The 27,307-nt window shown below is 39.0% G+C and overlaps 1 protein-coding gene and 1 long non-coding RNA gene across 3 annotated transcripts; one reads left to right on the top strand and one right to left on the bottom strand.

Moving 5' to 3' along the window:
• Nucleotides 1-463: 463 nt before the first annotated feature.
• On the bottom strand, nt 464-16,158 carry LOC124253633. Of its 2 annotated transcripts, XR_006892251.1 has the most exons (5): nt 16,081-16,158; nt 9,001-10,634; nt 6,172-6,723; nt 1,451-2,666; nt 464-477 (listed from the first exon to the last, which is right to left on the bottom strand). It is a non-coding gene; the product is annotated as an uncharacterized LOC124253633 (long non-coding RNA). The 2 variants fall into 2 exon arrangements; XR_006892250.1 differs by lacking the exon at nt 464-477 and having other exon boundaries at nt 1,226-2,666.
• Nucleotides 16,159-20,467: 4,309 nt separating this feature from the next.
• On the top strand, nt 20,468-25,389 carry LOC124253625. The gene is made up of 7 exons (XM_046687430.1): nt 20,468-20,539; nt 21,342-21,393; nt 21,969-22,144; nt 22,480-22,642; nt 23,095-23,556; nt 23,886-24,422; nt 25,355-25,389. The coding sequence occupies exons 1-7, from the start codon at nt 20,468-20,470 to the stop codon at nt 25,387-25,389; spliced, it is 1,497 nt and encodes a 498-aa protein (XP_046543386.1).
• Nucleotides 25,390-27,307: the final 1,918 nt, after the last annotated feature.

Consider the following 27,307-nt stretch of genomic DNA (forward strand, 5'->3'; position numbering starts at 1 on the left):
ACTTTTATGTTTACAATGTCGATAAACATCATGTGTTGTCCAATTTCCGGGTGTTATTGAGTATTTGAAGCGGGGGAATTCATTTGGAACCGACGGCTGACAAAATGAATTCCCCTGCTTCAAACTCTCAATAACACCAAATGTACCAACACCGTCGGTTCAAATGAATTCCCCTGCTTCAAATACTCAATAACACCCGGAAATTGGCCAACACATGATATTTATCTCCTAATTGGCAAATGGCGGAGAATGATCACTTTATATATTTCAGCACCACGTAACATGATTATACCCTCAATTGTACACTTATGGAAGTGGATGCCAGAGACTACTCTTGGTCTAATTGGGAGCCAATGCAAGCCAAGGCTACTAACAAAACCACACTACCTACAGCCTTGCAACTTGCTGATCATGAGGTTAATCTCCCAAGGGCAAAACCAGGAATCTTTTTACCAATGATGGTTAAATGATGTTTAGCTACCAGGAAACAAATATCAAAAACAAAAATAATCTAACCTAATCCCAGGGGCGACATATTCAATCAAACATTGTATAATCTTTACGGTATATAATGCTAAAATCTTATTTCTACTTGTCAAATTATCAACTTAAATTTACTAATAGAAAGGGATCGATACTAAAATGGAAATATTCGCTCAAAGGAAATATTTTTACAGGCGAAGACATAGGAAGGATAATATACTACTCACACTTAGCTGAGGATCACAAAAATTTACAACTTTACTTAAACGTAGATTCATAATTTAAAATTGTATCCATTTAAAACTGGATAAATTATAATATGGTAACCCCTCTTTATGCAAACAGCCACTTTAATCTAACCTCATGCACTTGAGACATGAGTAACCATAAACATGGTTTTCATGACACCAATCAACCATTCTGCAAATCATGGAACGAGTCATTGACAAGTACACACAACACCTGTCAGTAGCAGGTATGGGATCCACAAGATGAAATGACACACTGAAACCTAGGATCCATGCTTACAATAAGCTTAGATATTTAAACCAAATTTGACTCAACATGATAGTTTTCTGTTGAATCCCTAATTTGATCCTTAGCAAAAGTGTGAATAGTATATATGGATGAATAACTTCTTTATTGCTCTCACTGCAGTAAAGAAGTTGTTAATCGATATTATACTATTATCCTTCCTCAATGCTCCAACTTCTAAATGCCCCTCAAAGAAGTGATTAAGATATATGTCGTTGAACCCATTGTTTTCTAAAATAATATAAAGAACACTTCATCTCGTCAATTACATACAAAATACATGATCAAACGTTGGACTAACACAAGAAATCAAAGCAATTCAGGTAATATTAGTTCATAAATATACAAAAATGACAAAACAAAATTGCAATATATCTCTGATAATGAACGTTCTCCGGTACATAATCATGCGTACAAGTACGCACTTAAAAACGATTTATCAAAAAAATTAAAATAAGAAAATATATAAAACACATTTATGTCTCTCTTCCTTTCTACCTGTATTTCATATACTCTCGTCAGATCATTCAGGTCATATATACAAGTCATGTAAACATCATATCATTTTGCTGTCTTTGGAAATCTAAAAGCACCATACATAGCATTCCTACATGGCCCATGAAAAATGTGGAAATGATTGGGCACACAGTCAAATATATAAATGATGTTTAAAAATCTATCAAAATAAGATGTACATTGAGTGTGAGAAGAAGGTATACCAAAGCTGTTTTTCATGTAAATATAAAATTCATAGAACTTGGTGAAGCGAAAGGAGGTATACTTTCTTTGGTTTCCCTTTGTTTACTGACATCACATTGGAGAACGGAAAGTCATGCTCGACAATCAGCGTCAAGCTGGCAAGATTCTAAAGGGTACAAGGGTACACTGAAGTATATACAGAACATATTGATGCACAAATAGTAGAGGACCAAACATACATCTTTAATATGATTCCCGAAGCAGCAGGAGTACATAAAGATTAAAAGGTCAATGTTTTGCAAAAAAAATAGTATCCACAACATAAATATCTGCCTTGTATTATCCCTTAATGCCGAGCGCAAAGCAGGGTAATAACAAGTGCACCCCTTAACGATCTGCCGGTCTTCCATCCTCCGGACAAACGCTCTATTCACCAGAGTGAATTAGTGAGTTTAGTTTTACGCCACTTTTAGCAATATTCCAGCAATATCACGGCTGGGTACACATGAAATGGGCTTCACACATTGTACCCATTTGGGGAATCGAACTCGGGTCTTCAGCGAACGCTTTAACCACTAGGCTACCCCACTGCCCTCTCTTCGCTAGACCTGGTGTGAAGCAGATATATATGATGTACATATGATGAGTAGTTTCTGTGCAGCTGTGTCACTTTCAAACACTTGCATATTTGATATTCTCGTCCACTGAGTCGGCAATCAAAGCTAACTCACATTCCCGGAGGACATTCTTCAGTTCTGCAATGGTAGCATCTTTAGATTTACGCATTTTCCAAAGCAGCAAAGCCTCCAAAGCCTGTTCATGGAGGCTTTGATTGTGTTTGTATTCCAAATTGTCAATGTCATTTTGATTCAACCTAAGTGCCAGAGCTACGCGCTTCCATTCGTGTCCAAGTTGTCGTGAAACCTCTTCCAGCAAACAGTCTGGTATTGCTGATGGAAAACAACAACTGATTAGTGTAAGATAGTAAATACGGTAATACTAAAATACTCATAAAAAGTAATAAAAACATTTATAAAAGTAATAAAAAAGATATGTTTGTTTATTGTTTACTGCAAATACTTTGGCTATGCATGTAACGTTGTCATATAGCTGGAAATATTACCGAGTGCGGCGTTAAACAACAAAACAAAATAAAACGACAAGAAGACAAAGTCATCAATATCCCCCGCAATGGCAAAATACTCTTCATGAATATGTCTACGAGTTATGATTATGTCAAATGTTTTGGTGTGTATATAGCTAAGTGGAAGGAGAGTACTGAAAGGTTTCAAAGTTCTGCTCCAGAAAGGAGCACTACCACCAAATTCAGTTGAAGCCAAAATTGTTGCCATGGAAACGCAAACAAAAACCCCATTTTATTCAGAAATCCAAAACTAGCAAAAGGCACCAGTTCACCACTAGACCTACCTATGTATGAAATTTCGTGATGAAACAGTGAACAGTTTTTAAGTTCTGCTCCAGAAAAGAGCACTACCACCAATTTCAGTCAAAGTGAAACTTGTTGCCATGGAAACGCCAAAAATATTTTATTCAGAAATCCAAAACTACCAAAAGGCACCAGTTCACCACCAGATCTATCTATGTGCCAAGTTTGGTGAAGAAACATTGAACGGTTTTAGAGTTCTGCTCCGGAAAAGATTTTCAGTCAAAGTGAAACTTGTTGCCATGGAAACGCCCAAAACACTTTATTCAGAAATCCAAAACTACCAAAAGGCACCAGTACCCCACCAGACCTATCTATGTACCACGATTGGTGAAGAAATAGTGAACGGTTTTAAAGTTCTGCTCCAGAAAAGAACACTACCACCAATTTTAGTCTGTCAAACTTGTTGCCATGGAAATGCAAAATAAAATTATTCAGTAATCCAAAACCACCAAAAGGCACCAGTAAACGACCAGATCTATCTATGTGCCAAGTTTGGTGAAGAAACATTGCACGGTTTTGGAGTTATGCTCCGGAAAAAAGACAAATGTGCACGGACAGACGGACGGACGGACGCACGCACGCACGGACGGAGTCCATTTTAATAACCCCGATAAAACACGATATAAAGAACTGATGATATGAGATATTCGCGAATGGTTGAGTTTATCCTACACTTCCGGGTAACCGTTTACATTCCTCACATTTCTGTTTAAGGTATAGTCTGTTTGCAGTGAAAACGTACCGATGAATTTCACTTTAAACAACAAGAGTCATCAGAAGATGACATATCCCCCCGGCCCCCACATATTTGAAAGAACAAATCATCTGACAGTTACTTAAAGTCCAGCTTGACTTTTTTTTAAACTAAGTCCAAATCATTTCAATGGAAATCATGAGAAATATAAATGCCAAAAATCTGTAAATAGCAAAAGGCACCATTTCAACATTTGCCTAATATATCTGCCAAGTTCTGTTGAAAGATACTGAACGCTTTTCGAGTTGTGCACCGGAAATGAAGCCCACCCCTCCCTTTTGGGACTAAGTCCGAATCGTTTCCATGGAAACCAAGAAAATAATAAATCACAAAACCTGCAAATAGCAAAAGGCACCACTTTGGGATCTGCCTCACATATCTGCCAAGTTTTGCTGAAAGATATTAAGAAGTTTTCCAGTTGTGCTCCGGAAACGAAACCCACCCCTCCCTTTTGGGACTAAGTCCGAATCGTTTCCATGAAAACAAAAAAAAATATAAATGCCAAAATCTGTAAATAGCAAAAGGCACCACTTCAAGATCTGTCTCATATATCTTCCAAGTTTGCTGAAAGATATTAAGAAGTTTTCCAGTTGTGCTCCGGAAACGAAACCCACCGAAGTCCGAATCGTTTCCATGGAAACCAGAAAAATAAAAATGCCAAAAATCTGCAAATAGCATAAGGCACCACCTAAGGTTCTGTTTGATATATCTACCAAGTTTTGTTGAACAGTATTGAACGGTTCTTGAGTTATGCCTGGAAACGAAGCCCGCCCCTCCCTTTTGGGGCTAAGTCCGAATCGTTTCCATGTAAACCTGGGAAAGGAAGAAATGCCAAAATCTGCAAATAGCAAAAGGCACCACTTAAGGATCTGTTTGATATATATCTACGAATTTGGGTTGAAAAATATTTAAAGGTTTTGGAGTTATGCTCTGGAAACAAAATGATTACGGACGGACAAAGGGACGAGGCGACGACTAAATCCCCCTGCATTACATGCCGAGGGATAAAAAGTAAATCAAATAAAGTGAAAAATTAAGATTGCGAATCCTCATCATTTGACTTTGCCAACTGAACATTTAAATCTATGAATTTTATTCAACTTAGGATAAAAGTTGATTAACAAACGATCATAGTTTCAAATCGCTCTTATTGGTTTGTATTACAAGGGGTATGCACATTAAAATGAAACACCGAGAACATGTAGGGTTGGTCTAAGTTAACGCTCATCACGAACCGCACGTGCATTTGTTTTACTATTCCAACTACTGCGCTTACCCCTTGTAATACAACCAATAATGGTGACTTGGAAACTATGATCGTTTGTTAAAACAACTTTTATCCTAAGTTATATATACTTCTGAGATTTAAATGTTCAATTTGCAAGGTCAAATTATGAGGATTCGCAATCTTAATTTCACCTATTTGAATTACGTTATTGTTTAAAGTTGAAATTCATCGGTACGTTTTCAATGCAAACAGACTATAATTTGCAATTTCCTATAAGCAAATTAAGTAAACTTACTGTGATATCAGCCACCTATTCTGGTATTGTAAACATGTCAACTTTTTATGGACTGATATTCAACACTGGATAAATAGTGTCGCAGAAACCAGAATATCTTTCAAAAAGAAAATGTTATTTTGGGATATCCTACTAAAAACAATGACCCTTTAAATGCTATAATTCTGGTGATAAAAGATCTCATTTTTAATCGTATTTCAAACGAAGACAATTGAGACTTGAAGTTGTCCAGCAAGAGTTGACAAACTACTATAATATTACTAAGCAATAGCATATTCAACTTGTGGTTACAATAAGTTTTTTAAGTTTTGGTCCAGTTGTCACCGATTATTTGGCTTGTACCGGTTGTGAATGATGTAACACTCATTTCTTATGCCAGTTCAACTTGTCATATACATTGTTTAAGTCAATTGTATTCTAATCATTGATGTGTAATGCGTCTATGGATGTATGATATGATGTACAGAAAAAGTGGAATAATTAAAAAAAAAAAAATTAAGTAAACTCATGACTCAAAATTAGACAATAATGAGATCCGTATGTGATATGTATTCATTTTGTTGAAAGAAAATATACGTATTTGAAATGTAATCTGACCGGACACTTGACATAGATACAAGAATCTGTATCGAAAGGTAGCATCACCTGAATAGAGACGTTTTTCATCCATAAAGTTTGCCCTTATCTGACTCTCCAACTTCTAAAAATGCCACCAAAAAGAATGATCTTACCGCTACTAGGAAACTGTAGACTTGGCGACCTGTGAATGCGGTGTTCGGGAGAAACAGCCATCATGCTCTCCGAAGATTGGACACTCGGTGATCGAGCAATACAAGCAAATTCATTTCCAGCATCTCCTTTAGGAACATCAAACACCGACTGTTCACGAATGATAAATCGCTGAGGGTTTTCTCTCAGTTCTTTGGAATATCTGTACATCTTGTAATGGCCTGTTTCTGGGGTCTGAATAGTGCTCAAATACACCTGGATGTTGAAATGACATCCTGTTTGGAATTGTTCTTTGCGGAGACGTGTTAGCATGTGCAGATAGTGAAACTATTCCTTGCATAAGTGACTCAGAGCTGGAGTTGGACGTTGATGGCCCTGGACCCAGACTGTATGGTACACAGGTCAACTTCATTTTGGGGACAAGGGTCATGTTGAGAGTGGTCTTCTGGTTTCTGGTGGCATCCTCACCATGATGCCACCACGAATCTCCTGAACTGGGTCAATGCTTTCTGTTAGAGATATTTCAATCACATCACTGCGAATGGAATCCGGTGCTGAATCAAGGAGAAATGGATATGAATTACAGTTTCTACTGAAATTCTGAGTCTGTCAGCGAATAAAATAAACCTATAGAGCATTTTACTCTAACATTGTAGAACCACGAGTCTGATATGCCCACCATTGGTATCGAAACTAAATTAGACCAAAACAGCATTACAAAGAGCGAAAATATTCATTTGAAAGCATCTGTTTCAAATCCCGTTGACTTGAATCATTCTTACAGGATGAATATCACAGACAGTGTTTTTAAATGTGACTTTAACGTAGATTCAATTATTCCAGAAGGAACAAAATATTAATTTTAACATTTCATACTGAATTTGATAACTCTCTAATATCTGTGCTAATAAGCCAGGAAAGTGGAGTATTTCTTCCAATTTGACCCAGAGATAATACAACACCAGAAAACTGACAACTAGTCAGAAGCAAGTTGTGAATGTGCCCCCACACAAGCATGGGTATATATTGTTCTGGCTCAGTATGTAAACTTTGGCAGAGTGGTTGATTTCGATATGAATTCTTCATACTATTTTAATCTCAGTGTGAAATCAATCAAGCCGTACCCTAAAGAGTGTACTTAAAGAAATATCAAGTAATTGAATCGGGGCTATTCAAAAGTGATATTTTAACATTCCCCTCTTTCGGACTACCCAAAAGATGTGGATTACATGGCGAATCTATGTAGTACTGTCCTTTGGGGGTTTCCTGAAAAAGCTTGCCCCACGCCATGGAAAGTATACTGCATATAAACCATTATCTCCGTGATACAACGATGCCATAAAACAGGAGAAACCTTGATTATAAAGATACAAGCCAAAAGCTCTGATCTGGATCTGACTCCAACAATGCTCCTTATGATCATATACTGAGCCTTGCTGCCATTTATTAGCAGTCACACGGCAATCTGGTAAAGTGCCAAGATCGTTTAAAAATGCCATAGCTAGGTCCCATGTTTACGAGGGACTTGATAGGAGCAGACTGAATAACTATAGGCCTGTATTAATTTTACCTTTTCCTATCGAAGTTACTTCAGAACATCTGACCAGAAAGGGCTTTACATGAGGAATACCTTTCTGTCTGATAGATACCAGAGTATAGATGTCATCTTTTCATTATCACCTGGTGGTAGATGTACCACAAGGTTCAATTGACCAATCTTGTTAACAATATACCCAAGATCACGTGGTCCTGTCACTACAAAATTGTCCAGAGACGGCCAGAGTTTCACATGTACCAGCTCAGTTGTGTTTGGAGATAAAGTGGAGGAATGTTATATTGGCATCATGCCATCTCACATGCTTAAAATAAAATAAGAAAATACAGGATTTATTGTGCTTGATCGTGAAAGAAAGACTCAGAGCTGCACAGGTTTCAAAACTCTAACCATTTTCGCTTCCAACAATTGTTGCATCTGACAAAATCTGTGTGACACTGATGCTATCTCTCGACATCTGTCATATTGACTATTGTAACAGCCTCCCTCCTTATGTTAAGAGAACAAATTAAAGGACCTCAAGCAATTTTAAAATACGCGGCCAGGATTATATTTTGATCGTCAAAACTCACTAATACATCACTACTTCTAAGACAACTCCATCGGCTGCCAAATGATTCACGTGTGGACTTCAAGATCCTCCGCATGGATTACAAATGATACAACCATCTTGCACCTCAGAGAACTCCTACCAGTCTATTGTCCTCACAGAGCCTCCGCTCATAAGATCTCTTCTCTGTTCACATATTTAAATGTTCTACTTTGTGTGTGTGTGTGTGTGTGTGTGTGTGTGTGTGTGTCTGAATATTTTTGTCTTCATAGCTGCATCTAAATGGAACTTTATCCTTGATATTATCAAAACAGCTACCTCTGTCTCTTCTCTTTAAAATCACAACTACAGACTCACTTGTTTAGTCAATTATACAAATCCGCTAGTGCATAGAGTACATTATCACTGTGATTTGCTGCGCTCTACATATACTTGTATTATCGATTTATCATTATGAATTGGAGGGGCGGATACATATTTTGTGCAGGTACAGTCTTCCTGTAAACAACAAACAGTTTAGTTGAAGTATTTCTGATATTCAACAGATTCCAATGAGATTCACTGACACAAAATATCATACATAGTTTACTTAAACTGTCTTTTCCCATTTTATCACATTTACACAGTTCTACTTGGCAGAAAAAGTTTGAACATCAATTTTGATACACGTACTGTATTTTCGGATATGTTTAGCCATAATCATAACCAACATTTGAAGCAACCTACCATAAAATAAGAACTTTCCGGCTTCCACTGCAAGAGTTTTTAGAAAGGTTCCATCTTCCTTGGCAATGTACACTTTCATTATTCCTTTTCTCACTGATTCAGCTATCTGAGCCACTCTGGGGATGAGCACAGTGCTTCCTGATTCGAGACCACTTTCTTCCAACGTTTCATTGTCCTCAAGACATCTGCTTTTATGAATGATATTTATCTTTGAAGCGTGACTTCCAAATTGATCAGCAAGGAACAGCTTAACTTTTCCAACAGTAGACTGCTTGCAATTTACTGTCAGGTGTAATCTTTCTCTTCCAGGTTGACGGACGCTGAGGTACACTGGCTCTTGGAAGACATTAACATGAATTGTGTCCTCACCTCTGACATGATAATCTTGCATCAGATATGCATTATGCATTTCTTTTCCTTCAAAAACATCTGCAGCTGGAATACTGCTACAGAGAGATGATCCTGTATCATCTCTTTCAGGTGTTGAACAGTGTCAAGTTTGAACAGATTTACAACAAAGCCGTTTACTTGCCCACCTTCTTTAAGTTTCATGAATACGCATCTTCTTTGTGACCTTTGCAGTCACTACACATTTGTGTCGAAAGCCCATTGTTTCTGACAATGTCACCTCCTTCAGCCTTTTGTTCTTGATGAACAGACGAAGTGCATTTGGGGCATACTCTGCCAGTGAAGATATTTCCTCCTCGAAGTGCTGCTGTTGTTATGGGAGATGAAACAAGTAGGATCTTAGGCGTGTGTTCTACTCCAGAACCTTCAAATTTCACGGTAATCGGAAATGAGCCCACTGGCTTCAACATGAACAGCCAGCCTTCCTCTTTCCTGCATTTGCGTTCTCTTCTGTTGATCAATACAGTAATATTCATCTTCCTTTGCTAGTTGCTTGCCAACTGAAAACCACACATCATCAATGCGAGATTTAAGACCTGGAAATTCTTGCCCAAACTGTTTTGAACACGTGTTTCATTTCACCAAAACTCCTTGTTTGAGAACACTTCATGGTATACTTGTTTAGAATATTCAGTTTTGGTGAATGAAAGCATTCAATGGCTTCATTTGATGAAACAAAACACGACACATAATCTCCATTTTAAACAGGGAACCAATCGTCAATGAATCATCGTCAAGGCGCTTTCCTTTATAAAACAACGAAGCCGGTTTGCCATTGTAAAAACGCTTATTTCCCCGAACGATGGATTTCAAGGTTTGTATAGAGGCGTCAGGGTGCAAAACTAACACAACCATCATTGAGCCTTGTAAATTGCAAATGAACGTACCTCGAAGTCACGGGGAAGTTGATGAAAATAACAAGATGGTCAGGATTATCATGAATTACCATTTTTCTCTTTCTGGGCAGATATAGATACATTCTTCACTCACACCAAATGATTTTGCAAACAGTTTCTTAGGGCTTAAGTGGGGAGAATGGAAGTTCTGTTTGATTAATTTGCTGAATATGACCGAGCTCTTCCCGCGAAGGTCGAAAACAGATAGGCCGGAAATCGATCTGATCCCTCTCCAAAAATGATGCTGACACCTGCAGGTCTTCATTGTCGTCACTTTCCCATTCCCTCATCATTTTCTCTTGTAATCGATCACTCTTGAAATTCAACCTGCTGAAAAAGGTTTGAAATGAACATGAAAGGCACTTGGCCGAGTTTCAAAAAGGATTGTTGGCGTCAATTGAAAATGTCTACAAGAAGATGTTGGCATTTCCAGATAGAATGCCTGCCGTGTGATTCCTTTACTCTACTAAAATGATTTAAGGTGTTCATATAGATATGTTCTGTATGTAGTGTTTGATGTATTCAATTTGATTTAAGCCTATTTATTTCCAAAGAAAGGAACTGGACTGGTCAACAAGCATAAGCTTATATGAATACCGCTTTGATGTATTCAGTCGTATCTAGTAACTGGGACAGGCGATCTGGAATAACATCTTTTACATGGTTCGAGATAATGCATCAGTAGTCCATAGCGTCAGAGCATATGTGTAATGTAACAGAAATATTTGTACGTCCGCAAATTCTTATTTGAATTTTATCTCGTGGTAAATCCGAAACATTTGTTTCATTAAAGATGATATCAATATGGCACCTAATGTATGATAGATTGTGTGTGTGTGTGTGTGGGGGCCCATCAGTTGAATGACAGGAAGCCAGTGAGATAGTATTACAGATTGAGATGTACAGAGATTAAGTGTTACCTCCAATAAAGACGAATTCACCTGAAATTACATTGACAGAATCATATTTCAGTTACATGAAACTTTGCTTGCTAGTCTTAATTGAAACTTATATCCCTGATACACTAAACTTCTACCACCTCAACGACATGGAATTAACCGAACGTTTACCAAAGTGTTTGCCATCATGGGTAGGTAAAGGACTAATATACCTTACATTAAAACAACACTGTGAATTATTGCTGTTCTCCACACATGCATGTAATAACTGAACAAAACTCATCCCTTCTCTACTCATGTACTGCTGTGAACTGAACAGAACCTTATTCACTCAGGTTGCAAACTGCAGCATTAGAGGTACATACATAATATTTTACATTTATACAACATAATAAATATATACAAACGGTATGATAGGGTGCAAACGTACATCGAGCTAGTCACATATTAAGTTATTGAAATTATTTCTCAGATAAAGCCATAATTATTTTACAAGAATTGAAAGTTTTCTTAAAGTTCCGAGCTCTTGGTGTTAAATAGGATATTCATTTTATACATACTTCTAGTCTATTATAATAATACTCTGGATATATTTTTCTCTTCTACTCTATTCGATATATAAATAAATAATGAAATTCGTCACCAATATCACTTAGGTTACATAGTACACTTTCTATCAACACATCGAACAAACAAATCCTGTCGACTATCCCTTTATAATCCTCTTTAATCCCAAATAAACAATTTGCCCGACTGGGAAAAGAGGATACCACAATTAATAACATATACGCACGTTATCCTATTCTCGTTGTGAGTCAATGCCATATCATATGATACATCATTTGGCACATTAAAAGATTTGCAAACACTACAATTTGGAATTGATTTATTAAGGTAGCTAGAGGCATGTAACTTTTGAAACTCTGTACTGCACTGGTTGTATGTTTCTACTTTTCACTGCTTTTAGTTTAGTATGTACTGCAAACTAGGGTTGTGCAATATTACCGGTATATACCGGAAGCATCTCGCGATACGAATAGGGGAAGAATTTTTATTTTGTGTTTCTCATCGCCCGACTGACCCGAATTTTATTGCTGACCAAAAATAAAATAAAATATTTGCATTCCAACACCGCCGACTCGAACCTAGAACATACTGACTCATCATGTAAAAAAAAATCAGAGTTATGACCCTTGACAACAGACCAACCATGATGTCTGATACTCGCATAGCCTTTTAAAGTGGGAGTATGGTCATCTTAATTTTGATAACCTTTTAAAAGTTATGAACTCATTCAAGCACAATATATTTGTGTTAGATACACTGATCTCTAATACAGTCGAGCACCGTTTTGTTGATCTTTGATAACTCGATGTCTCTGGTTGTCTCTCGATATAACATCTCGGTCCTGGCAAAATCCTTGATAATTTATCATTATTCAAGCTCTTTTAACTCGATACGGATGTCTAAATATTGGACACAGGTATTATACCAAAAAGGATAATGGAACATTTTAGCACACATACCGTTATCAATATTAATTAGCAGAAGTTGGTAGACAATGCTGAGCCCATAATGTAAAACAAGTTTTAAATAAATATGGTTTTAGTTATGTGTGGCACAATCAGGATGAAAGTTGTATAAATAAGTTCTTATTTGATTTGAAACAAACGTATATATCAATAGATCAACAGACATGGTTTGAATTAATATGTTCTGTTCGTACCATTTCTGCTTAATATGTCCTTTCTGTTGGTCAGATTTGAGAAATGGTTACCTGAATATTATATTGTAAATCCAACATATCCTACATTTTACCAGCTATTAGCATCCCAAAGCCCAGATGTTATTAATTAACTAGCAAAATATGTATTTCTTGTCATGAAAAACGGAAATAATCAGTTGCAATTGTAAAGAAGAATATGCATGGCACCCTCTATACATGGTGCATATACAAAATGTGCCATAAAGTGCCAAATATACTTATATTTTTGTTGCTTTCATGTAACATGTTACAAGTAGGAGTATCTTTATAAGTGGCTCCAAAAGTGCCAAATATTCTACCAAATGCTTTAAGTTTTGTGGGTTTGAATGGTTTCATATGTGAGGAATTAAGTGGCCTCAAATGGACCATTTTTAGTTTGCACTTCTTATTAGAGCCTCTGGCTCTGAGTGACAATTTCACAATTCACATTAGTCTGTTATTTTTGTTTTTTCATAATGGGACATATGTTATTAATTTATCATAAAGACCTAAGTCTTATAAATTTTAGGAAAGTATTTGCTATATTACACGGAATCAGCCTATTAACAATATAAAATTTAAATATTCATATTAATTAACAGTCTTTCCACCAAACCATACATGCACTATTATTAATTTTGGCGATAAGGCAAATATTTAAATAAACAAATACAATACCTCCTTTCATAATCTGATGAAAACCTAAAGTTTCGGTCCTGGTGCACAGCACAATTGACTATATTTAATTCAGATTCACCTTCTATATTGCAATGTGTCTTATGGTAACATTTGTCACAAGTTAATTTGTAAGTTAGATCGTATCCCACGTGGCTGTTAATACGTGAGACTTTCTGCACAGGACGTGCGTGTCTCATACAATAATGGACAAATTTCATGACATGTTTCTAAGGTGGTTTTAAATAACGTATGTTTATCAATTACTGTATAATTTTGAACTTGAAGAAGGCAAAACGATAAAAGTGCATTGCGTTTATATGTACAGTCCGTTTGAGTCAGAAACGGGCCGATGAATTGCAAATTTGTTCATTGTACTAAATTGCCACATAAATATAAATAGTACACATGTTTATCATTTACTAATACCCAGCAGCTTTCTTTATATTTGAAAATTTTCCGACTCCACCAAAAAAGTTGTTTAAGAAACTATTATCATTGAAAACGCAAAAGTTGTTATCTGTCGCGGCGGGGTGAAACCGCAGAAACGGAACAGCCACTATCTCGTCGTGCACGGGATACACATGCCTGATGAAAAATGAAGTTGAATGCTGACGTGAAACAGTTGATGATTAAAGAGTACGATTTTTCCGTGCTGAAGCCGAAAGGGGCAAACCATTTTATGCCATTAATAAATTCCGTAAGCGGGCAGCAAAAGCTTTAGGAGTATCAGCAAGGGTACTGACAAATGTTCTGGAACACAAACATTGTGAGGGTGATGCGAAGCAGGTAGGGGTCGTGTCAAAATCACAAAAATTAAAACATTTGGACAACTTTCAAAAGAACCTTGTAAGGCAGTCTATCAACAAGCTTTATTCTGAAAACAAATACATGTCGCTGAAATTTTTAAAAAGCATTTGAAGCTAAGAACACAACCTCTGAGTATCAAAGTACACACCTGGCGACTCTACACACTCTTCGGGTATCGTTATAAGACAATTTCTGGGGAGAATAGGTCAGTACTCTGTGAACGCCCTGATATCGTTCGCTTGAGAAATAATTTTCAGGGGGTTATAAAGAAGAAGCGTGAGGAAGGGTTCGAGCCAGTGTACTTGGACGAGACCTGGGTCATCGCCTCGCACACCGCCAGCAGTCAGTGGGTACCCGATGGGGGAGTGATAAGGGTCACGTAGAAAGCTGCCTCTAGGGAAAGGAGAGAGACTAATCATTCTCCATGCTGGTTGCTCCAGCAAAGGCTTTCTCCCAGGCTGCGACTTTGGTATTCAGGGCAAAGTCCACAGATAACAGAGACTACCATTCCGAGATGAATGGTGCGGTTTTCCTCGATTGGGTTAAAACAAGTTGGTACCAGCTCTACCAGAGAAGTCTTTTATCGTGCATACCACAGCGTGCAGGACCCCGACAGTAAAGCCCAGACATCGAACAGTCGAAAAGGTGATATGATATCATGGCTCGACAAATTTCAGATCGCACGGCCTTCAAAGGCAATGAAGCCTCAGCTATATGAGATCATAAAACCCCACAAAGGTGAACCTTTCTACAAAGTTGACAGTTACATAAGAAGTAAGGGTCACGATATTCTGCGACTTCCACCCTATCACTGTGACCTTAACCCCATTGAAATTATATGGGGTATTGTCAAAGGAGATGTTGCCAGATCAAACACAACTTTTAGATTACGTGACGTAGAGGTTTTGGTTAAGGAAAAATCACGACTGAAACTTGGCAAAACTGTGTCAACAAGGTAGCTAACGTCATTGAACAAGGTTACTGGTCTCGGATGGCTTACAACAGGCAACTGTGGCACCACTTGTCATCCCTTTAAGTCGTGACTATGACACTACGACAGACGAGGAACCGACAGGTCTCCCGGAATAGATTTTGAGATGTCCCCGCCATGACTGGCTGTTCCGTTTCTGCGGTTTCACCCCGCCGCGACAGATAACAACTTTTGCGTTTTCAATGATGATAGTTTCTTAAACAACTTTTTGGTGGAGTCCGGAAAATTTTCAAATATAAGAAAGCTGCTGGGTATTAGTAAATGATAAACATGTGTACTATTTATATTTATGTGGCAATTTTGTACAATGAACAAATTTGTAATTCATCGGTCCGTTTCTGACTCAAACTGACTGTAGGAGTGCAGATGTAAATCAGTAATGTTGGCATATCCGCCTTCCATGTGGTCATTGGTGTTATCAGAACCGACATTAGCATGTTTAGATGTATGTAAATGTTAATTTACAATAAAGGTCGTACTGGTACAAAGAACTATACAGAAGCTGTCGTTCAACTTCTAAGTAGATCATTTATAGCTCGGTGCATATACTATATGATATAGGTCATATACAAAATGTATTTAACGTCCATAATATAAGTTATGAAAAATTGATTATTTCTGAATTCAAAAAGAATGTAGGCAGAATATATTACATACCAGTACAAGGTGGAATTTAGAAGGTGAAATCTACGTCCGATCTATACCCATTTAATAGAAACGAAAGCGAAACGAGGACATGTGTAACAAAGGGAGGTAATCTTTGCTTGTGTTTCTACCCTACAACAAATGGTGATTTAGAGGAACAGTCAGGTTCAAGTCTGTGAAGGAAAACATTGTTGTTGTTTGTTTTGTGTGTGTGTGTGTGTGGTGTGCGTGGCGCACGCGCGTGTGTGTGTCTGTCTGTCTCTCTCTCTGTATAGCGCGCGTGCGTGCGTGCGTGTGCGTCCGTGTGTGCGTCCGTGTGTGTGTGCGTCCGTGTGTGTGCGTGTGTGTGTGTGTGTGTGTGTGTGTGTGTGTGTGTGTGTGTGTGTGTGTGTGTGTGTGTGTGTGTGTGTGTGTGTGTGTGTGTGTGTGTGTGTGTGTGTCTAATCCAGACTTTACACTGCAGGATTCGCATATCTGCATGGCAATTGTTTAAAATGACAGTTTGTGAATATTTGAGGTGCTTGAACGAAAACACTGAGGACGACATTCGATACTTGTCAACACACATGCACGTATGGAATAGCACGTCCTGTACCGATCTGTTGTCGTTAATATGATTGTTGTCGCAAAAGTCACATTAAGCTGATACACTGTCACCAGTCAAAGTTTATTTCTATTCTTGTTACAATGTTGCATCGTACAGACGTTGCAGCGTTGGAAATCAAATATAGAAGCTGATGAAGAGGTTCCGCCATAACAATGTCCTAGTCTAAGCATGGAGGCCTTCTCCCAAATGTCAACACGTACTCCTGATCATGTGTCCAGATGCCAGAAGGTGGATTCTATACTACCTATCAAAAGTTTAGACTCACTAGTGTAAATGTAGCCACTTACTTCAGTCAACTGTTCAAACTAGATTTTGCAAAATATTCCATACTGTTTAAAGGTACTGTTTACATATGAACTGATGTATTGTAAAACACATTCGTAACGTTGGAAAGATTATTGTCATGAGTTCAATAAATGATGAAAGTCAGTGAATATTGGCGAATTCTTAACAAAACTTTACACCAAAACGCAGCTGTTCACATGCACGATATTTGCACATGCCTTTCAGCAATTTGATGCATGATCCTCGTGCACTTCATCCGCAGTTGGTTCCGCCAAGTTAGTGGAAACATTTATTCAATACATTCATAACATTACATGCTTTAAGTGAGTCTAAACTTTTGATGGGTAGTATATTTAAAACTACAAAAGTTCAGACAGCAACCTGGGTTTGAGCTTACTAACCTCTGTATTGATGAATGCTTAACTTGACGGAGCAAAGTGAATATTCCGTTATAACAAAGAGACTTGGACAGGCATGTTGATATTTTTAAAATATAACAATTAACTCATACTTTAATTAAATTAAGATGCTAAACTGAGAGCTCCGCACGTACAGTGATTTACATTCGGACATCATTCCAGGTATGGCCTTCCCCTGGGGTCAGTGTTTTGGAAGTTAGAATCTTCCGGACAATGTTAACTGTAGGGCTGGATATTGCCCTGAATCTCATATTGCGATATATTGCAATAATTTAAGAGATATTGCTATATATTGTGATATATTGAATGGAGGGTTTCTGCCCAAGTGCGTACATCATAAATTCATAATAGCTCTGTGTGTCTGCGACATTATCTGCTTAGCTGCTGTTACACCATACTTTCAGCTTCCCAGTCCTCATTGTGCATGGCTGTATGCCATTACAGATAAATGAAATGATATGGAACCTTAATGTGGAATGTTTAATTAAGGTATTGCAACAAAGTTTGATTTTGTACATGACATGGGGTGGGGGTGGGGAGGAGACAGGGGCAGGTGTTCACTTATTTTGTACATAATTTATTTTTTTTAAATTGGGGAGAGGGAGGGGGTAATTCACATTGTACATGCTTCTTCATAAAAATCATCATCACCCCTCCAAGCCATAAATTATGAGCGGTCCTTAATTCCTCCAAAATGTCACATATGAAACCATTCAAACCCATACAACGTAACGCATTTTCTAGAATATTTGGCACTTTGGAGCCACTTATAAAGATACTCCCACTTGTAAAATGTTACATGTAACCAACAAAAATAAATGTATATTTGGCACGTTTAGAGCACCTTTTGCTTGGAAATCAAGGGCAGATAATGCAAAGGAGCTAACTCTGGATGACCCAATATATTGCAGAATCTGAACCATTTCGCGATAATCGTTAATTGTAACGTAGTGACGGCTGCGCAGGTCGGCTTGCACAGTCAGCGAATGTCGCCTTTACACACACTTTGATTTCACGACGAGAAGGAATAAAGAACATCTAAGCAACATTTTACTTAACATTCTGACCAAATTCTGTTCGGTTCTGCTAACAATCGGAGGCGTAGCTACCATTATTAAATAAGCCCGTGCTTACTCATGATTGTTGCTAAAAAGAATTTGGCAAATCACTCAGTACTATTCTCTTAATATAAAGCTTTGCAAACGTAATGGACTTTACACGAAAATAATGGCTTGCTACGCGCCTGACGATTAGTCGGGTTTTGTGGCCAATCCGGATCCCCTGATCTCCGACTCATCTCAAATACCATCCCGATATAGCAACAGATTATCTTTATCCCCGCATCGTAAGTTTTGCAGGAGGAGGTATTATTTTGGAGCAGAACATAAAAACGTGCAATGCTTCTTCACCAAACTTGGTACATAGATAGGTCTGGTGGTGAACTGGTGCCTTTTGATAGTTTTTGGATTTCTGAATAAAAATAATGTTTGCATTTCCATGACAACAACTTTTACTTCGACTGAATTGGTGGTAGTGCTCCTTCCCGGAGCAGAACCTTAAAACCTATCAATACTCTCCTTCCACTTCCTTGTGGGTATTCAAGAACCAAATGACATAAATCAACAGTACCACTCTATTTCCAGTATCAACATTACTTACACTGGTACATCAAACCATGGAAGTACTCAGGCAGCCTGTTGTTGATACAAGCATGCTAGTACAGGTATATGGATAGTTTACATCTGTATGTTTTCGTTAGATCAGTTTAGAAGAACAATGTTTATGTTTTACAGACGTGTATCTATGTCTACATGATGACAATATTTGCCATAGCTAGTTGACATATTAATGAAGAGTATGTTACGATCGCGGGGATATTGACTAGACTTTGTCTTCTTTAGTTCTTCATTTGGGGAGATTTTATGCAAAACAAAGTAATTCATTGAAAAGCCCCTCGGTTCAAGCGCAAAAGTAAATTCAATGCCATCATATCACTCGTTGCCTATTTTGTCGAGCTTTATAATGACGCGACGTAGGGAATTAAATATGATCTAATTGAACATTGTATTAAGTAGCACATGTAAAGCTAAATACAATGGCTGCAAGTAAAGTATTAGAGTTATTCGATCCACCTGGTATACTCAGTGTGATAACTTTATTAACTGAAAGAAATATATGCTCACAAAACTGTGACCAAAATGTTCTTGCGTTACATTCACAAAACATTAAATCTGACTGCTCTGAAAACGGTAAGGACCCGTAGAAGATCTGGATTAGAATTGATCTTCAGTAACGGATGCTTGTCGTATGAGGAGACTGACGGGATCAGGGTGGTCAGGCTCGCTGAGACTTGGTTCACACATCATCATCGTATCCCAGTTGTGTATATCGATGCTCATGCTGTTGATCACTGGATTGTCTGGTCCAGACTCGATTATTTTCACAGACCGCCGCCAAATAACTAGAATATTGCAGAGTGCGGCGTAAAACTAAACTCACTCACTGAAACGGTAAAACATAACCTTAACGTATCAGAGTTTGACACTTTGGTTAATGCGAATCAAGAACGCAGCGAACACATCTGGAAAACCCAAAGTATTTTGACTTGTTCTCACATGCTGACAGTAGTAGTCTCTGTGATTATAGGTGATTATGTGAGCTATCGTGAAGCAATGACCTTCAATGTTATGTAACACAAAAGATTATGATCAACAAAACTAACATTTAAATAGTTTTGTTCAGTTTGTTGTTAACGCCGCATTCAGCAATTCTTCCAACCAGATGACGGGAGGTCTGTAAATAACAATTGACATCACATTTAAATAGTAAATATATGACAACATATTGCCATTATAATTTCGCCTATTCTGAGTGTCAGCATGATTATGTTAATAATTACAAAACTATGTTATAATGCACATGATAAACAGTGCAATTGCTATACACAATTATCGTGTTCGCACTGGTCTTGGCAGCTGCAGGGAAACATTTGGCTGTACACCTTTACTTCTACTACACAACTCCTGGCCGTGTAATTAACTGGGCATTCCTCATGAATCTGTAGAACGCATCCTGGGGAGTGGACGACATGAACTGCTTCCCGACAGCGACGACAGCGATGATGATCCTGTGGAACTCACTGCACCTCCAGTGCAACAAAGTAAGTTTGAATATAGCGTTAGCATGGGTTTTACACTCTTTATTTCGCCAGTTTTCACCTTTCGTTACCTTCAAAAAGGAAGGTTTATGTACAAATTCAGGTATTTTTGTTTGTCGTCATCAACACTTACTAAATGTAGTATATGGTATCGTATCACTGAAAAGTGGACCTTTGAATTCAGTAATACCACGGAAAATTTTCCACAAGCTGTGCCTCAGCGCTTCAAGACCGTCTTAAGCGTATGTAGTGCCATAGAGCGACAATCATCTCTTGGAGCTAGGGTCGCGTTGTGTAAAGGAGCCTTGTTCCTAAAAATGTCATTAAGAGATAACAAAAGCCTCTTATTTTCACAGGCTTAATAATAATAAAAAACATTAAGGTAGTGAAGGGAGTGCATATATATATATAAAATGAAGTAGTTATCTTTTAAAGTAGAGCAGGGAAGCCTGTTTATAAAGCAGATCGAAAGTGAGTGGAGTGAGTAAGTTTAGTTTTTACGCCGCTTTGTAGCAATATTCCAGCAATATCACGGCAGGGGACACCAGAAATGGGCTTCAGAAATTGTGCCCATTTGGGGAATCACCGAACCCGGACTTCGGCGTGACGAGCGAAAAACTTTAAACCAGGGAAGGCCCACCGCCACCGCCCCACAGATCGAAAGTAGATCAGGTCCCAGGACGCCTCTCTGTAACAACATATATCTTATTCTTATTTAGTACTCCAACTTCTATGTGCCTCTCAAAGAACTTAGTGGAGTGAATGTTGTTGTTCTGCGCAGTACGGAATTTGCTGATTCCTGCAGGAGCTGAGGAGGTTAGCGAATGTTGAAGAGCAGTTGTCGAATGCTGAAAAGGGTGAGTGGGCGAATAGTGTTTTTAGGCTGTAATTAATTACTCAGTGCTGCTGTTAGGAGCGAGCGAGCGAGTGAATGTCTGGACATATCTAGAGTAATAAGTGAGCTGGGTATACGGTAGTTTTTGAATTGCGTTTTGTGATGCGTTACATATAATATGACTGGAATATTGTTGAGTCTGGCTTCTATACAATAAAATGTTATATATATTTCAATAGTGGTATTCCAATATTTAGAGATATTGCACAAAATGTAAGCAGACGCCTTCGCTCACAAAATAAAACCCTGGTAATTGTTCCAAAAGTAAGAACATCACAATATGGCAAAAGGACTTTTTACTAACAAATACACAGCATCAATCCTAAGGAACAGTCTGCCACAATACCTGAAGAGACTGTACAGACTTGACACTTTCTAGGTCACAAATCTTAAGACCTATATCTTCTCTCAAAGCCTTCTCACTGTGCGCTGTAGAGCATGCAAACAGTCATGGATATATGCGCATTATAAGTTTTATATTATTATTATAATTATATATACGCCGTGGTGTTACAATGTGAAACCTTATCCACACAGGGCAGTTACTGGGGCGCCACTACCACCGACCCGGAGCCGAACCGGACCAGATCTTCACCGTCCAGGTGTACGACATCAGGAACACCAGCCAGATCGTCCCGGCAAAGTACGAGTCTTTCCCCCGTCGACAGGAGCTCCTGTTGCAGCACATCACACACCCAGGCCATAGCAGACAGGTATGGAGTACCACTGGGCTCCGTCTACACTGACCGGAAGGACAAAGAGGCTGTGATTTATAACGACCTTGACCTTCATGTTGTGTTCATTGATGTCAGATCTCAGAACTACCGGGCTCCTTCATCCAACTACACAGAACAAGGCTGTGTGGGCATTGATCCCAAAAAGGAGCGTTGCCTTTTGAAGGAACTGATCTGTCAAAGTGAAAATTTTCAAATTGGGTAGAAACGTTGGTTTGTTTTATAGGAAAATGCGTCTAGATGACGACGCAGCTATTGGGGCTTGTGTGAAGTTTGGGGATCATTTGCTTTGTGTTGATGAAGTAAAATTACAGGTTTCTTGCTTCCATCGTCCGAGACGGAAAATTGAGAATCAATACAGACTGGACTGTCTAAATACTTTAAATGTAAGGGAGATGAAGAACAGATTCAGGGACACATTCCAGGAGGACTTTCCCGGACTTCAAAATGGAGCTGAGGACATCTGGTTCACACAGGGTAAGAATGTCCTAAAAGACGAGGACTTCCTGTTCATCACAACTTCACTTCGGCAAGGGCTGCATGATAGGGGGAGGATGATGGTTCACGTAAAGCCACCAATGTGTTTCCCCGTTGTGATCAAATTCCTTGGTTCGAACTCAAAAGAGGCTGTCTGCCATGTCCTGATTGTGCCTCCTAATATAACATCCTCCCAGTTTAGGTCCGAGGCTTCCGTTCTGGTTGAACATCCTCCAAACGCTCTTCGTTTGCTCATGAACAATAAAAAACTAAGAAAGCCAGCGATGATAGAAGAAAATGGGTTTGTTCCAAATTGCACTGTAAGTGTTAGAGTTGCGGAGAAAATTGTTGTTAACATATGCGTAAATATGGGCATGTCAAGTCTTCAGAACGTACAGGTGAACTTGTACAAACTTGACACAGTCTCTGATCTGAAGAGGGCTTGTCTCAAGGGCAAACACATGTTGATCCGGCAGATCTCCAGATGTTCTTTGAGGACAAGGAAGTCATCAATGACAGACAGTTGATGGACTATCGCATAAGAGATGGCGACACACTGTTTGCTGTGCACTTCAAGGATTCCATCCATCTCATGATTCGCCAACCTGGTATGCCGCCATCTTGTTTGACTGTGGAGAAGTTCAGACAGTGCAAAGTTAAAAAAGTTAAGATGTTTCTTGCACAGGTCCTGCAGACAAACAGCGAGAATTTGAATATCATTCACAGGGGAAAATGCTTAATTGAGGACATTAGCCTTGCGGACGCTGGGTTGTGTTCGGGGGACACGCTGTTGATTCCAAGAGTCATCAAAGACGATTACAGGGTAGAGGGGATGAAAAGAGTCTTCGTTTCAACGTGTGATGGAACAGTCCGAGTCACGATGGCAGTCCTCAAAGGAGGCATAACGTTTTATGGTAAGAGAAATACTGAACTGAAATACGATAAGAAACGTTTTGGGAACACTGAACATTTTAATAGTTGCCTCATCAACTTTATACCGGAATTCTCACGGTTATACCGAAGTTCCGAGGAACATAATGATATAAGCATGGTGTGTTTTATGTGTGTGCATATACACACGCACACACACACATGGAACATAATCAATATATTATCAATTTATATACACACACCTAATTTTACGCGACACTTATACAAGAGGAGTGCTTTTCTGCCCTGTATCACAACCGTATTGTAAAGGTAATAACTTCTTCTAATTCAACTTTTAAACTTGATATTTCAGCACCTGAGAGCATCCCACTCCCCGATATTGAAGAGTTATCTACCTTGAGATGCAACAGGAACTGGTCACAAGGACTGATGCTAGGATCCATAGAGTTGTCACGGTCATCACCAAGAGGGTCTTCCTCCAGCAGCCAGTCCTTACATCAGAGTTTCAGGACACTCTTTGATGCTTCAACCGAGTCTGAATCAAGTCTCACCGAGTCATTACGTTGCAAACAAAACCACAGTAGTCCTGACACGTCAAAGTCCACAATGATCTTGAATCGTCCTTCCCTGAAACTCATCCTCCCTGGCCAACGTTCAGAACCTGACAGCAGAGCCATAAAACGGTTCACCTTGTGTAAAGAACTTGCACAGGAAGGGGATAAGGTCATGTTCCGCGAGTCGTCCTTGTACGAGGAAGATGTGTCTCAAGGTGGCTCCCAAAAACGATTCCCTTCTTCGGAGCAAATGGTCGACCCCACGTCCCCAGACGTGTCCGACGCTGCTTCTCCCAAGGTGTTCCGATCGCCGAGTCTTCTGTTTCCGCCACAAGGTATGCCACAGTACCAATCCCTATATAATGTATGTATATTACTCAAAAGTAGGTATGAAATGAATTTGTCATAACTAGAGTTGGTCAGTTGTGCCATGATAAGAATTATTGTCATGTGAAAAGATCAGTGTTTCATTAAACTTCTTTTGGGCAGTACATATACTATATGACGACTGCCACTTTGACGGTGTAACCAATATTACACAGTAGTCGGATGGAGACTGTTGTAATTGTTAAACCAATATTTCAGTTGTTGTCTGAGATTCCCATATTTCCCAAATCATGTCTACATCAAACACAGTGCCAAACACAACCAGATTCAGGAATTATCAGAATCTAGATTACCAGATTCAGGTTTAAAGAGCTATCTCGTTGAAATACTACACCACCATTTCAACATGACTACCCCGGTCAGACTCTGTCGTAGCCCAGTTAGCAGGAAATATGCCTAGATATGAGCGCCATATAAGCGGACTATCACTATTACTATTACTAAACAGACTCGGGGCCGACCACTCCTTCTTTCTTTGGCTTAATTTGTTTTATTCGCAGGAAAGGGAAATAACAAATTCCACCTTTAAACGTCTTTCGTTTATTCATCTTTATTTATCATGAATGCCTGCATGTCGTTTGTTTGTTTCTTTGTTGTTTTACACCGCACTCAGCAGTATTCCAGCTATATGGCGGCGGTCTGTAAATAATCGAGTCTGGCATGAGCATCGATCTACACAATTGAGATAGGATGACATGTGTCAACCAAGTCATCGAACCTGACCACCCGATCCCATTTGTCGCCTCTAGCCGATAGAACAATGTAGGTAAGGGAGGTCGGTAATGATCCATTGGTTGCTGAAGATCAATTCTAACCCGGATTGGGTGAGCTGCATGTCGATACTTTGAACAATAACCGATTATCTCACCTTCCCTTCCAGCTATACAAAACTCTATTCTAGAAGGCGTCTCTTGAACTGGGTCATTCCTGGAAGAGGGTAGCACTGATACTCGGCCTGACTCACTCAGACCTGGAAAACCTGGAATACCGTCACCATGGCAACCTTCATGAGCAGGCCCTACAGGCACTTATGCTATGGAAAAAACGTGAATCAAAGAAGGCGACCATAACCAAACTGAAAGAAGCCTTGAAAGAATGTGGTCTAACGCTAGTTGCAGACGCCATCAACGAAAACATCAAATATGAAACAACATGAATTTTGTAAACAAGACAGTATCCCTTCCAGGATTCATTCTATGGGAATGCCCTCCATAAAATTGTGATCGAAATACAGCCCCTACACCCCAGGTTAAACATGCACACACTCACATTGCTTCAACTCTTCAATGAATCAGTCAGCACTCGATTCTCATTCTCACCTCCCTTCAGGAACAAACGTAGTGCTACTGAGTGAGTGAGTGAGGGCATGAGTGCATGCGTTCGTGTGGTTTTAGCATATTATTTCGGTTATACCGTGTCGTTACATTAATGTGGAAGAAAGTTCTGAAGTCTTAGAGGCCGTTTAGCACTGTGGGATCACAATCGGGATATGGACACTACAAAGGGGAGGTAACTCTCAATTTTCAACAGTATGGACAACTGGGCCATTTAAGTTGTTTTAAACAATAGTCTTGGTGACCTTGGCCAGGAGAGTTGAGATGGTGAGTCGAGAGGCCTTCGAGAGGCTAAAGTGGCGTCATCATTCCCATACTATGTATGTATGAAGAGGATACAAATACCCGGGACTCACACTATCATTCCCACAGGCTTTAACCACTAGGCTTCCCCACCGCCCCCATACTATGTTTCCTGCTGTTATATGTGGTGTGTGGAGTCAGTTGGTTTATCAGTTGAAAGATGACAAAGATGGATGATCAACTTCTTTATTTCCACAATAGCGACGTTTCCGTTTTCAAGTAAGTGAGTTTAGTTTTACGCCGCACTCAGCAATATTCCAGCTATATGGCGGCGGTCCGTAAATAATCCAGTCTGGACCAGACAATCCAGTAATCAACAGCATGAGCTTCGATCTGCGCAACTGGGAACCGATGACATGTCAACCAAGTCAGCGAGCCTGACAACCCAATCACGTTAGTCGCCTCTTACAAGCATGGGTTTCTGAAGATGAATATTCTAACCCGGACCTTCACGGGTATTTACGTTTTCAAGCATTGACAGCCTTGACAGCCTTGACACCCCTCTCAACACAAACCTCTCCATTCATTCAGCTCATTTCTAACTCCATCACCTCCACCTACTTCACCAGGGGGTGATGACCTCTATGAACAAATCCATGGTTTACCTACGGGTACCCCTGTTTTTGATCGTCCATAAAGTCTTGTCATCTCTATACCACCAACTTCTAGAATGCCACTCAAACAAATTATATCAGTTGAAAGTTCTCATGGTGCTGAAATCGGGGATCATAATGGGACGGGGGTACACAAGCAGATCCTGCCAGCCAAGGGACGTAACTCTGCACAGCACCTATAACTTCCTCTACGAAACCGTAAGAATATTTAAGAAGGGTATGATGCTTTATGGATAACAACTTCTCTATTATATTGTGATGGACGTTTGGGTACAGATTCTTATACTGTTGTCAAGCAACAGTGTTATTACCCATTAAGTTTTATACCTTTCTTATTCATCAACTTCTAAAATGCCAATCAAACAGGTAAGAATATTTATTAATATACTCTTCAAATATATTTTCACTTACAAAGGTATTTTGAGTGAGTAAATAATGCAAACTTTAAGTACAAAGCACATATGTAAGTTTTCATGTTACATTATAAATAAAACTTTACTCACCAGAGCAGTGTACAAACCAAATTTCCTTGGCGTATCTGCCAGTTTTGCTTGTGAATTCTCCTTGATGGATGCTAATAAA

Source organism: Haliotis rubra, unplaced genomic scaffold (assembly GCF_003918875.1).
Source record: "Haliotis rubra isolate DU_JTF1 unplaced genomic scaffold, ASM391887v1 Scf547, whole genome shotgun sequence".
NCBI classification, from domain to species: Eukaryota; Metazoa; Mollusca; class Gastropoda; order Lepetellida; family Haliotidae; genus Haliotis; species Haliotis rubra.

Coding starts and splice junctions, on each gene's coding strand:
- LOC124253625 (XM_046687430.1), top strand. CDS start 20,468: ATGAACTGCTTCCCGACAGCGACGACAGCGATGATGATCCTGTGGAAC. Junction 21,394..21,968: donor GTTGTCGAATGCTGAAAAGG/GTGAGTGGGCGA, acceptor TTATCCACACAG/GGCAGTTACTGGGGCGCCAC. Junction 22,145..22,479: donor ACCCAGGCCATAGCAGACAG/GTATGGAGTACC, acceptor GTAAAATTACAG/GTTTCTTGCTTCCATCGTCC.